The sequence below is a fragment of the Leucopleurus acutus genome (assembly GCF_964270905.1).
Source record: "Leucopleurus acutus genome assembly, chromosome: 11".
Taxonomy (NCBI): domain Eukaryota; kingdom Metazoa; phylum Chordata; class Mammalia; order Artiodactyla; family Delphinidae; genus Leucopleurus; species Leucopleurus acutus.
In genome coordinates, this window is record NC_139152.1 from 79,012,541 (window position 1) to 79,025,973 (window position 13,433).

Sequence of the window (13,433 nt, forward strand, 5' to 3'; positions counted from 1 at the left end):
AATTAAGAAAGAAGGGCACTCTAGCTGCTGGTAAAATTTTAACAAAATATCTTATATTTCTGTAATATTTATAGGTTTCCAAGTGCTTTAAAATAATTTATCTCATTTATTGCACATAACCACCCAATGAAGTAGGAAAGGGGATATTATTATTTTAAGGATGAGGAAATGGAGGTTATGAGAAGTGACTTGTTCAAACTTAGATTCCAGATCTATAAAGGTAGGTAAGACCATGCTCATTCTATAATACTTGGAAAGTCTAAGGGGTGAGTGGTAAAGATTTTTTTGATTTAAAATTAATTTGTTGCTTACATTTCATGATTAGATTTGAATGTTTCTAGAGCTGTTGGCTTGATATCTTGAGAAATACAAAAATGATCTACCAATTAATCCTGACAGAGGTTCAAGACACCTAAGGTTTAATCTTTTCATAAACTTCAAAATGTGTTCAAAGGCTCACCTGCTTTCTAAAGCTCCAACAACCAAAGCAATCAAGTAGCAGGGGATCGGAACCTAAAGGTGGAAAAAAAACACACCAAATGCTCGAGTTAGTGTTTAAAAATATTACAGAATAAGACAGTTCGTATTCAGAAGTCAGTAAATTTCCTTTCAAATCTCCAAACATTAGTGTGGATTACTTTCCTTTTGTACTTCTCAAATGGTTCTCATTTTTGAGGGGGTCAAATAGTTCAAAACTGCGATATAAAGACATTTCAAAACGTCTATTTCCCTTTTATCCCATTAGCAAGGGAAGACTCTGAAATGTGAAAAACATGGTTGCACATAGTATTACAAGGTACATTTTAAGCATTTCACAAAAATTAACATATAAAAAGGCAACTATGCTTTTAAGTTTCTTGTCATTTTCTCTTGAATTAAAAAACTTTGTTTTAAATTCCTTCTTAAAACCACTCCTGGTATATTTGAGAGACATACAAAGCAATCCAGCAACGAGAGGGTGCTGAAGGTTTTGGAATCCCAGAAGCTGGGCTAGGGGCAAAATTGTCCACTGTGGCTTAGTTACCTGTTCTGCTAAGGAGGACAAAAGAAAACCATAATTCAAGAAGAGTCATGCACCCCAATGTTCACCGCAGCTCTATTTACAATAGCCAGGACATGGAAGCAACCTAGATGTCCATCAACAGATGAATGGATAAAGAAGATGTGGCACATATATACAATGGAATATTACTCAGCCATAAAAAGGAACGAAATTAAGTTATTTGTAGTGAGGTGGATGGACCTAGAGTCTGTCATACAGAGTAAAGTAAGTCAGAAAGAGAAAAACAAATACGGTATGCTAACACATATATATGGAATCTAAAAAAAAAAAAAAAAAAGGTCCTGAAGAACCTAGGGGCAAGATTGGAATAAAGATGCAGACCTACTAGAGAATGGACTTGAGGACACGGGGAGGGGGAAGGGTAAGCTGGGACGAAGTGAGAGAGTAGCATGGACATATATACACTACCAAATGTCAAATAGATAGTGGGAAGCAGCTGCATAGCACAGGGAGATCAGCTCGGTGCTTTGTGACGACCTAGAGGGGTGGGATAGGGAGGGTGTGAGGAACGCTCAAGAGGGAGGTGATATGGGGATATATGTATTCATATAGCTGATTCACTTTGTTGTACAGTAGAAACTAATACAACATTGTAAAGCAATTACACTCCAATACAAATATATAAAAAAATAAAAAGCATCAGTAAACACACACACACACACAATTCATTAAAGGTCAAAGATACAAGTCAAACTACCAGCTACTTAGGAATTTTAACTTAAAAGTACTGTAACAGAGTGCTTTCTGGTCTAAGACAGCTCTTCCATCTGTAAACAATACACCACCACACGCCCGAGCTCTGGTACCAGGGCAGGTCAAAGTGTAACTTAGAAACAGGAAACCTGCTACTGACTGGGATGTAGGGAAATGGGATCAGGCACGCCCCCTGCCGTGCCTATCCAGCACCCTCCGACTTCAGTACAACGCTGCGAGCAGAACCAAATATTTTAAAAGCACAAAAGAAAAAGAAATGAAGAAAACAAAAAGCAGGAGCCGCTTTCTAAATTCTGAAATATTTCAAAAGCCATTTTGCTCCCTGGATGGGTAAAAGCTATTTGTAGTTCACCACCAACTAAAACAAAATCTAGACCCTAAGATCTTACTTTTTGGCTGAATCTGTATATCTTCCTGCTCGCGTCTTCTGGGTCAGGTGCTTCTCCATCACGAATGGCACTCATAAGTGCAACCAGTTCTTTAGGGACAGACACCTAATTGAGAAGGAAAAGATATAAATAAAGATATACATGAAAAGTTCTATGTAAAATAACCTTTCCCCCCGCTTTTTGACTATCGATACAATAGACTATGAACCCAATACCTTCCTCTGTATCACTTTCATAAATAAAATTGGCAATATGTAAAACTGGCTTCTTTAAAAATGTTGGTGACATATCTACCTATCCATTCATCCATCCATATTAAGAGCATTTGGTAGAAACTAGGTTAAAATCCCAGCTCTGCACTTACTAACTTCATGCACTTGGGCAAATAACTTCCCCGAGCCTCAGTTTCCCCCATCAAATGAGAGTAATACTTCATAGGACTGTTGAAAGGAATAAATAATATAAATGAAGAGCTCAGTACCATGCCTGGCAATGGTAGCCACCGGCCCTGCTCCCCTCCACACCCTCAGAAGAGATTCAAAAGGATGCTATACTCACTTTAGATCAGAGAATACAATTCTGAAAAATTTAATATTTAAAACATAAACTTGGAGTTACAAATTCTACTTTTTAAGGGTCATGAGTGTGAGAAGCTTTTAAACTTATTGCTGAGAAATGTGAAATAATTTTCTCTGGAAGTTTGTGTGGAAAAGGTCCTTACGGGGCAAACTGTATGGTCACTTAAGTATGTACCGTGTCTCCATGATTCTCCAAGTCTTACTTCTAATGAATGCCAGAATAAAGGACCATCACCTGAGTATTAATGATCTAGCAAACATCCATTCCAACAAGGCTAGGCTTTCATGTTCTTCCTGCATGGCCCAGTCCTCAAGGCTATTACTGAGGCAGGCACAGAATCAGGACCTCCAGAATCAGTGCTGCAACAACCATAGATCCTAGAGCTAAAAACTATTCAGGAAGTACCTTGCTTCTGCTTCCTCCCTTCATTTAGGCAGTGATAGGTTATACAGATGAGACAACTGAGGTTGTGAGGTTATAAGACTTGCCCAAGGTCATGCAGTTATTAAGTGGTGGAGAAGAGTCCAGGGATTCTTTTTAAAAAAAAATTTTTTTAACTTCTTTATTGGTGTATAATTGCTTTACAATGGTGTGTTAGTTTCTGCTCTATAACAAAGTGAATCAGCTATACATATACATATATCCCCATATCCCCTCCCTCTTGCATCTCCCTCCCACCCTCCCTATCCCACCCCTCTAGGTGGTCACAAAGCACCAGAGTCCAGGGATTCTTGGCCTCCAAGTAAAGTTTTCTGCAGCACTATGCTAGGGGTGGTTTGGTTGTGGAACGATTATGGGAATCAAGAAGGCCCCATAAATACAGGTTGGTCCTCAATTCTATTTGCCTGGTCTAAGTAAGTCTAGCCTCTGGGATAGTATTTATTTATTAATTATAGTCTACCTTTTCCTAAAAGGATTTAGCAGTACCTACAACAAGAATAAGTTGGAAATGTATACAGATAAGTCTGCAATATATGCCCATTAGGATACCCAGATAGATATTTACAAGGCTGTAAAGTACATTTATAGAAACTTTAATCCTACAAATGTCAATTTTTTTAAGTTAAAAAGAGTTGCTCCCAAATTCTTGTTCTTAGGTCCGGAATTCTGAATTCCTTTTAAAATCAGAATGATTTATTTTACTTCATTTCATTTTTTGGCTGCGCCATACACCATGTGGGATCTCAGTTCCCCGACCAGGGATCAAACCTGCACCCCCGGCTGTGGAGTCCTAACCATTGGACCGCCAGGGAAGTCCCTGACACCCCTTTTTTTTATACTTATGTTTGCAACTGCCTTTAAAACAGAGATTCAAAATGGGATCCATAGCCTTTTTCCAAAATATTTCAGGTAGAATTTAATTAAGTAAAGTATTTCTAGCTATAAAAATTCAATTCTGGGCTTCCCTGGTGGCGCAGTGGTTGAGAGTCCGCCTGCCGATGCAGGGCACGCGGGTTTGTGCCCCGGTCCGGGAAGATCCCACATGCCGCGGAGCGGCTGGGCCCGTGAGCCATGGCTGCTGAGCCTGCGCGTCCGAAGCCTGTGTTCCGCATGGGAGAGGCCACAACAGTGAGAGGCCCGCGTACCGCAAAAAAAAAAAAAAAAAAAAAAAAAAATTCAATTCTTATCTCTGCTTATCATTTATACCACATTTACTTATATGGATCATTTTGGAAAGATATCCCGTGTTCATGGATTGGAAGAATTAATATTGTTAAAATGTCCATACTACCCAAAGAAATCCACAGATTTAATGTAATCCCTATTAAAATAATTGTATGGATCATTGAATTCAGTGAATAATTTCAGTGATGTTTACCTCTGAGCTGTAGGTTAATTTCACAGAAGGAGTGTCCTGGCAGGGAAGAACTGCTCTACAATGGATTGCCTGGGAGAGGGAGGAAAGAAAAGAAACAGCTATTTCTCTGTCTCATAAATCAAGTCATTAAGAAATCATTACAATTGCAGCATTGTTCTTAGACACATTCTTTTTAAAGATCAAAATGTCTCACATTTCCTCAGCTCTTTTAAAGTAGCAAAAGTAGATCTGTGGATTAAAAAAATCTGGTTTTCCCTTTTAATGTAACGGTCAACCTTCACATTTCAGCTGACGCATGAAGCAATGTTAGGCAGTGATTCCTGAGTAATGGTAGTGCCCAGTGAGAAGCTGTTAGGAACCCTGACGAAAAAGGGCTCTTCGGTGAAGTAAATTTGAGAACCATGGCATATTGCATGCCTGGGAGAGTCACTAGGAACATTAGCCTCCTGAAGGTTCTGAAAAGACCGATAATAAGGAAACCTGTTCGAATTCTCATACTTATTTCAACACAAAACCCATTTTCCTCTGGTTAATTATTAACGTCTAATGGGGCGCCAGTGTTCTAAGGAACTCTGCTTGGGAAATGTGGTTAGAGTCTTGACATTTTGATCTTGCAGCAAACTTTGAAAGTAAACACTAGGAAGACAAGGAAGGAGAAAGAAAAGTCTCTTTCAATACCATCTAGACATATTCATTCACATAATATGTAGAGTGTTTCTTTGCTTCCGTCTCAATCTGTCATAAAGATCAGTTCCATTAAGAATGACCAGAGTACCTATGATTTTATACCCTGGCCTGTTTACAGATAAGTCCGCATCTATTGCTGGTGAGCAAAGGAATCCCAGCCTCACTGAGATGGTCTACTGAGCTTAAAGGAACACTGGTACTAACATCTCTCTCTGAAGTTGTTATAAATCCCAGACCTACTTCACGCCTTTGCAAACTTCCTTCTATCCTCAAACTCCAGCCCGTTTCACTTCAAATCTAATAGATTCTTCATAGATAGGAAATCCCAAATGACCTCTAGATGGATTAAGTAGAACTAGAAGAACCACCTGGTTCTCTCTCCCAAAATAAGTTTCGAAGACCATATGCCTTTAGGGTTCCTTAAAGGTCCCTGGTTATGTGGCTCAGCAATGCCAGGGGTGGGGTTTATATGTATTTCACTCGATAAGACCAAGCCCAGAAAAATATGCATAGAGAACGGCTGTAAGCAAACTCATCACACAAAATCATGTCTACCTGCTTCCTGTCAACTATAGTAATTTCTTCATTTAACTGAAATCTCTTTTCTCTGTTTCAAAAACTGTGTCCAACAAGAAATGGAATAGTATGTTCAAAATTCACATTCTTCTGACTCACAAATCTTGCATTTCTTGCCAACGGACATTCCATACGAATTGCTGATGAAAATCAGATAAGAGACAGAGACTACATAATTGGTACATTCTTGCCTAGAACATGATATCTCTTCCAGATTAGTGAACTATGAGTTTCTTAGAAAAAAAAAAAAATTTCAATTGGCAATAGAAAGTAAACACGTCTATACAGGTGTCAACATTGCTTCCTTTTTGATAGACTTGTTTTCAAATGTGAGCCTACCATAGTATCTATCACAGAGGAATAGTAAAAGGATTAAATATGTGAAGTACCTTACACAGTGCTTGGAAATACAGTCAACGTTTAATGAAGCGAGTTCCTTTAATTGTAAACTATTTGATTACTAAAAGAATTAGTCTTTTTTTTCAGAAGAAAGTTTGATACTTATTATCCTTGTGACAGATTGTCTCTATGTGGTTCTTTATTCTTAGTTGTTAAACAGAAAACAGATGTAGTCTAAATCATATCATATTTTAAAGGTACATTCAATATATTTACATAATATGTACACTTGTAAATGTATAAGAAAAATCTGGAAAGGCTACACACCAACTCAGTGGTTACCTCTGGGCAATGGTGTCTGGAGAGGAATGGGAAATCTGATCTTTCCCTTTCCCCTTTATTGTTAGCAATTTTCATAACCGGTACCTACTTTGTTTAACAGTGTTTTCCTTTCATTTTATGACCATTTATCGAGTTCTCACTCTATGCCAAGTTCTATGCTAGGTGCTGAGGATGTGAATATAAATATGACCTAGATGGTCCAATCTAGGTAGACATGTTTTCAAATGTGAAGGAAGTTTCTTTTTAAAAGTAATATATGAATGTGTCAATAATGACAGGTATAAATGAAAATATATGTAGTTTTAATAATATAAGATAAAATAAAGTACTATCTTAGGTAAGACCCATGTATCCATAAGACCACTGTCTACTTTGCTTCATTCAACTGCATGAACTGGGGATAATGAATCATTCCAAGTCCATTTTACCTGGCACTGACTAAAGAGATAGGGGTGCTCCTTCCCAGAAGTTTGTTCAGGAGTGAGCCACTGAAGAGCAGAAGATTTTGGAGATGTCTCAAAAGAAATTTCTATAACAATTTCTTGATTTCTGTATGAAAGGAACAAATACATTAGTAGAATACAATTCAATCTAACTAAAATTTGAATTCATGGTACATAAATAACACGAATAATATAAATAATATTTTATGAGGTCTCATCACTGATTGAGAGTAAGTTTTAGGAATGTTTGTCTCACATATTCCTGCCTGAATGCCAGCCTGTGGGTTCTTTTCTTTACATGGTAACTGCTTATGAAGATGTAACAGGAACTAATATTAGTTGAATACCCCAACTTTTTTTCTGTGATATCATGTAATCTTTTATAGTGGTGGGAAGGTAGAAGAAATAATTTTGGAACTTCAGCTACCACCGTGGTGGGTGCCAGAGCATAACATAGGGCAGTGCTAGTCTGAAAACTGTTACTGGACAAGTTAAGTCAAGAACTTGAGAATAAATTCTTATGTCTGTTGAAACTATAATAAGATGTATGTGTTTGTATTTAATCTCTTCTTCCTAGGAATTCATTCTTATTGCATTTCACAAAAGTATCAGCCTGTGTCGGACTGGAACTAACAAAAACTGGTCCTTCACCCCAGATAGATTGGGCAGCACCGTTAACGAGGAAACAGCAAGAGCCCTGGAGACCAGTGGCTGTGCCTGTGCTTGAATCTACCACTAACTGGTGCTGTGAATTTAGACAAATTATTTGACCTCCCTATGCGGTAGTTGCTTCATCTGTACAATATGGTTAATGATAGATCTCACAAATTATGTGTGAGAGTTTCCTTTCGTTTTCTTAAATGGGAAGAGAATGCATGAAAACACTGACCGCTGAAAGATGGGGTAGATTGACCTTGTTCTAGGCCAATGGTTTCCCACCCTTTTTTCCCTCCCCAGTATATCTTGGAGTGGGATATACTCCCAATATGACAGCTCTGGCTACCACTTTCTTAAATAAGTTACCTTCTCTCTCTGAGGTTCCCTTTCCCCGTCTATAAAATGCAGATCATACCACAAAGGGTTACTATAAGGATTAGATGAAAGAATACATTTCCAGCACTTTTTAAGTACATAGAAATGGTTCTATGTTTGCCACTGTTGTTATTCCACTAATAAAAGTGGCTGGCCTCTGGGAGAAGGTGAAAAGTGTGCAGCTTGTAAAGCTTCCCAGGTGATCCTGAAATGCCTCCTTAAGTGGCATGCTCCCACCATCACTCTAGGTATTACTAAAATGATGAGTAAAGAAGTTAACAGTTATCAAAAGTCCTATTCTGGAGTATCTTATACAATGAATTTCTTTAATATCTTAAGAACATATAATTTTCACTATAAGCTTCAATCGGAACAGCAGATTGGTAGGAGTGGTGTATCAGTTACTACATACACACAAACTGAAAATAGGAAATGAAAAAAAATCTAAATTAAATAAAAATATGTATCCCCCGTATTTAGCTATAAAAGAGAAAGATGAGAACATTCGTACTTGCACAGAGCAATAGGAAGAGAGATTTCCATTGGTGATCCTTTGTAACTTTGTCTTTCTCCAAGAGCATATTTGACTTCTTGTCCATTGATGACCACTTTTTCTATTGTAAGGTCCTTTGTATCCAGAGTCTAGAATTAAATTAATATTTTTATATGATAAGAATATAGTTTTAGGCACCAGAGAAAACTAATATAGCATATAGGCTAATACAAAGACTACAGAGTAGAACTAGTTGCTTAGGGAGGGTAAGATAGTGAAAGACAGGAATTAAAGGAGTTGAAAGTTAGCATAGGTCCCAATTCATGGGACTTTAAACTTCCTTAAATTTTTTGGAGGCTCTAAGATTTGCATATATATCGTTAGGTCATTCTGGGACAGTCACACATTTCCAGCTTTAAGTAAAAGTCAGATCTAAATTAAAACGCCTTTGCTTCTGTCTCCTAAAACTTAACTTCTCTACTAGGAAAAAATCCATCTATAACTTGTTTCTTTCATCATGACTCCTCAATATATCTTACCGTATATTTCTACCTGGAATTCATATAGTCCTACTGCTCTGTACTACTTTCATATATCCCCAAATTAAAACAAACGTTGGAACCTGTTAGGCAAATAAGTAGACTGTACCTCACTGCTGTTGTGTATCTAGAAAAAGCCCAACTTGGTATGGCAACTCTAACCAAATGACCCTATAGAGGAGTGGGAGAGCATATCTACTTGCTATGGCCAATTAAAGACAACTGCTCTGGGCAGGAAGGGGGGGTCAGCAAGTGTCTGAGGATTTTCCATCCCAATAATCCTCTATCTGTGCCCTAGAAACCATACCCTTTCATTATCTCTCAACTGCTTTTCTAGAATCTTCAATCTTCCTACACCACAAGACTGTTTCCAATCAACCTAAACCAGCCTTCCATATTATTTTTAAAACTTCACTCGATCCTTCTGTCACTCTAATTATTCTATTTTTCTCCTTCCTTTCTTAATCTTCAAGGGCAATCTATGGCTGCTTTTTCCAATTCCTCATCAATCTCTCCTCCCTCCCCCCTCTTCAATCTGTCTTCTGGCTCCTCTGCCACAGAAAGGGAAGTCCTCCTGAACAACAGGTCTTTTCTGTTCAGTAACCTTGACCTCTGCCGCTCATAGCCCTAATGGACCGCAGCATCTGTTTGAAGCACTCTCCTTGGCTGCTTTGACTTTACACATCAATGGTTCTCCTCCTTGTCTAATGCTTTTTTCCTCCCCCTCCTTTCTAACTCCTAAATATGGATATGTCCCTATGCGCTAGCCTTGGCCTTTTGGTTTTCTTACCGTATTCTTCATTCCCTAGTTCTCACTCATGCCCACATCTTCACCTAGAACCTCTGTGCAGATGACTACCCTTCTATTTCATAGCTTCATCCCCTGCCCAGGACTTCAGCAGATATCTCTAACTGCCTGCTTGACATTTCCATGGGAAATGTCATCTCATATTCAATAGGCTTCTAGAAATTCTAAAAACAAAGCCACCACTGTGTCCCCTAAGTTTGCTCTCTCTGCTGATTTCTCTGTTTTGTTGATGGAACTCCTCAACTTACCTGAGGTTTGAAACATTCAACTAATCCACAACTGATCCCACTTCCCAATCTTGCATAGCCAGTTAACAAGTTTTTTACACTGTCCTCATGCTTTTTCTTTTCTTATATCACCACCCTAGGTCAGGCCCCGGACTATTAGAACTGCTCACTAACCTTCCTACCTCTGGCATCTTTCCCTTGAAATCTGGCCTGGAATAGCATGAGGAGTTAGACTGCCAAGAAACAGCCACTTTCCAGTCACCTTTCTTTTGTATCAGTTAACTGTGGCGATAAGCTCAGGAAATTTTAACAATTTTATTATCTCTCTAGAGTCAACAATTTTTGGTTGGGAAGAAATTTCCATCCTGCTTGTATTATTCTTTCCCTTTCTTTCTTTTAAGAGCAGCCAAATTTGTTATGAGTATCATCTGTTTCCCTCCCGATGGGCAATTATTTCTTTTGGGGTACTCTCTTTTTTGGGGGTCCCTCAACTGTTGCCCTTACTCTACATTAGACTGATATATCTTCCTGCATTTGCATATTCAGAAATATTAGATTTTATCGCTTAAGAATAAGTTACTCCTTTGTTATATTTTGGCACCTATTTCTGAATATCTGATTTGTTGTAAAAACTTGGAGTATCTTATGTATATAAACTACTTACGTTTATACTACTCATAACCATAAGGGTGAATTATTTGGGTCATTTCCCAGTGGAACACATTCTATTTTCTGTATTTCCTAAACTTTTTAAATCTGTTCTGAATCAGAAGACTACTATACCTGTTTTTTGTGAAACCATTTTCATATTCTCTGTGTTTGTTATAGCAGTTGGCCCGACCCTCTCCAGTAGCACTTACTGTACCACATTATAATGATTTATTTCTCCATTAGACTGAGGGTTCTTAAAAAGAAAAAGTTACTTAGGCTTGCATTCCCAGGGTTTAACACGGTGCCAGAGAAACAGCACGTGCCAAGTAATGCATGAAGCAAGTCCTGGACCCAGAGAAAATAGAAAATGCAATGTTTAAGCTGTATATCTCAAGTCCTGACCTCAGCTATCACTCCCAAATTACTTAAGAAATTTCCCTTCAAATTTCACTGATAAATGTTATTAAGCAATTGATCAATAATAGTAATAAGAAAGAAAAACAAAGGAAACTGGATAGTTGACAAGTTGGAATTAGTAATTTAAAAATCTTCTCTTGAGATTTGGGGAATGCAAAAACAGGCAGGTTTTTAGACTGGGACACTGAAGGGACATTCTTTTCAAAATTTAAGCGCCCTGACTCTTGCTTACTCATGGAACAGAGGTAAAGGTTTTACTTTTATAAATAAGTGAGAGTGCAAGGTCATATTAAGCAGTGATAAACTATCAAAATTCACTTTCTTGTAATAAAAAGAAATATTGCATTGAAACAGGACTTCAGTTCAGCTGATCCTGCCTGGGCAAAGCTGTCTGCAATAAACGATAGCCTGGCACTTGAAGCAGACCAAAGTACAGCCTATAGGGAAATAGTTATCATCTTGCTTATAATGCTTTAATTATTTATTTTCCTTATAGTACTTGTGGTGACTGCAAATCAGTACACAGAGGAGTCAACCTATTTTTCAAGTCATAATTAGTCTAGCAAATTGCTAAATCACAAAGTAAGAAAGTTACATGCTATATTAGTTCATATTAATGAACTCAAAATACAGGCCTATTACTCAAGCAGGAATAAATCATGAAAACCACCAACTCTTATCTAAACTTATTACGCCCAATTAACTGACTCTATTCATTTCCCTCCATCAAGTCTACAACATACCTTATCTGATTGCTTATTGCTGGGCTTTGGTAGCTATCGCCATACTACTCTATGCAAAATACACTGTGACTGGCCTTTTCTTGTTCCTCTTATTTCTAAAATACTTATCTATGAAATTCTTCAGGTGATAGGTACAATCCAAATACTATCAGACAATTTGAGTAAGAACACTGAAAACAGGTTATGTTGTACAGATAAAATAATTTAATAACATTCCACAAATCTAAACAAGTCTTTCGTCATTCAAGTGGCTACAGAGCTTGTAGAAGTCATTTTCTAAGAAGCGCAATATTATTTGCTTCTGGGAACCAACTATTAATAAATTGTATTGAGACATCCTTAGGAAGCTTGAAGAGCTTAAATTATTAGAAGAGAAGAGTGATAAGAATCAAAGGTAGGAAGGACCATGAACCCGGAGAGAGGTGCATCTGGAGTTAGAAAGTAGAGACTGCAAGTATCAAAGCAGGGCTGGGAATTCTCTAGGGCGGTTGAGAACTGGCAGGGAGACGGTGATCGGTCGTATCGGCAGACCTGAGGGTTGAAATAAAGGGGCCTGGGAGGGAAAGGTGGGACTGAGAATCGGCAGGATATAGGGCCCGAGACTTAGCTGAGACTGTGGACTGAGGAAGGTGCACTGGGGACTGGAAGAATTCTGGGGCCTGAGGAGGGAGTTCTGGGCTGCAGGCCGAGGATATGGGGAGACCACAGGGGGTTAGCGCTGGGAACTAGGATTAGCGGGGGAAGAGGGATTCATGCTAAAATGAAACTTGAGCACTGGGTGAGAAGCGGGGCGTGGAATGGGCCCTGGGATGTGTCCAGGGACTGGGAAGGAGGCTTTGGGGGAAGGGGTGGAGGAGAAGGCAGGTATACGTAGTGGGTGAGGAAGGACTGCAGAGACTCAAGTTGGGTTGGGAGGGATCGATATGGGGTGCGTGGGGGCTGAAGAAGGGGACGCTGAGAAATGAGTGTGGGCTGAAGAGGAGGTGCAGAACACGGGTTGCGGGCTGCGGAGGAGCACCGAGTGATGCGCAAAGCAGGCGGGGGTGTGGGACCAGGAAGGGGCCGAAGCGGGGTGAGAGACGAGAGGCAGGTGGCCGGGGAGAGGCGGGCACTGGGAGCCTGTCCCACCGTACCAGGCTGCGCAGATTGTCCTCCTGGGACTGGACGGTGAGTGCGGCGGTCCCGGTCAGTACCCGGCGAGTAAAATCGACGCTGCAGCGCAGGTGCAGGTGCTTGGTCCGGCAGACGGACGCCGGGGAGGCCAAGGAGCACGTATCCACTACCTCGGGCATGGCTGTGCGGAGTCCCGCTGCACGCGATCAGCACCCCAACACTCAGCTGCCAGACTGACTACTCGACTGAGAGCGAGAGAAGGCGGGAGGGAGGTAAAGCAGAGGAGGAGGGGTTCGCGGCGCCCGCCGGGAAAGGAAGTTCCTTAAAGTCGGAGGAGAGTGCGGTACGGCATGGATGGAACTACAAGTCCCGTGGTGCAGCGCGACAAGGCGTGCGCTTTGCTCTCTGGGAGTGTGTGTGTTGAGGGGTCCAGAGGTGGGTTGATATTGCTCCCGAAGG

At 39.7% G+C, this 13,433-nt stretch overlaps 1 protein-coding gene across 1 annotated transcript in view; it reads right to left on the minus strand.

The window, feature by feature from the left end:
- LTA4H (leukotriene A4 hydrolase) overlaps positions 1–13,196 on the minus strand; it is a 28,869-nt gene extending 15,673 nt beyond the window's left edge. Inside the window, exons 1-6 of the mRNA XM_082850698.1 lie at positions 12,995–13,196; positions 8,495–8,625; positions 6,937–7,057; positions 4,565–4,633; positions 2,167–2,271; positions 461–513 (exon numbers count right to left, since the gene is read on the minus strand). Of these exons, the coding sequence (XP_082706824.1) occupies positions 461–513; positions 2,167–2,271; positions 4,565–4,633; positions 6,937–7,057; positions 8,495–8,625; positions 12,995–13,153 (638 nt within the window). The 5' untranslated portion in view covers positions 13,154–13,196. The remainder of the gene's footprint in view (positions 1–460; positions 514–2,166; positions 2,272–4,564; positions 4,634–6,936; positions 7,058–8,494; positions 8,626–12,994) is intronic.
- Positions 13,197–13,433: the final 237 nt, after the last annotated feature.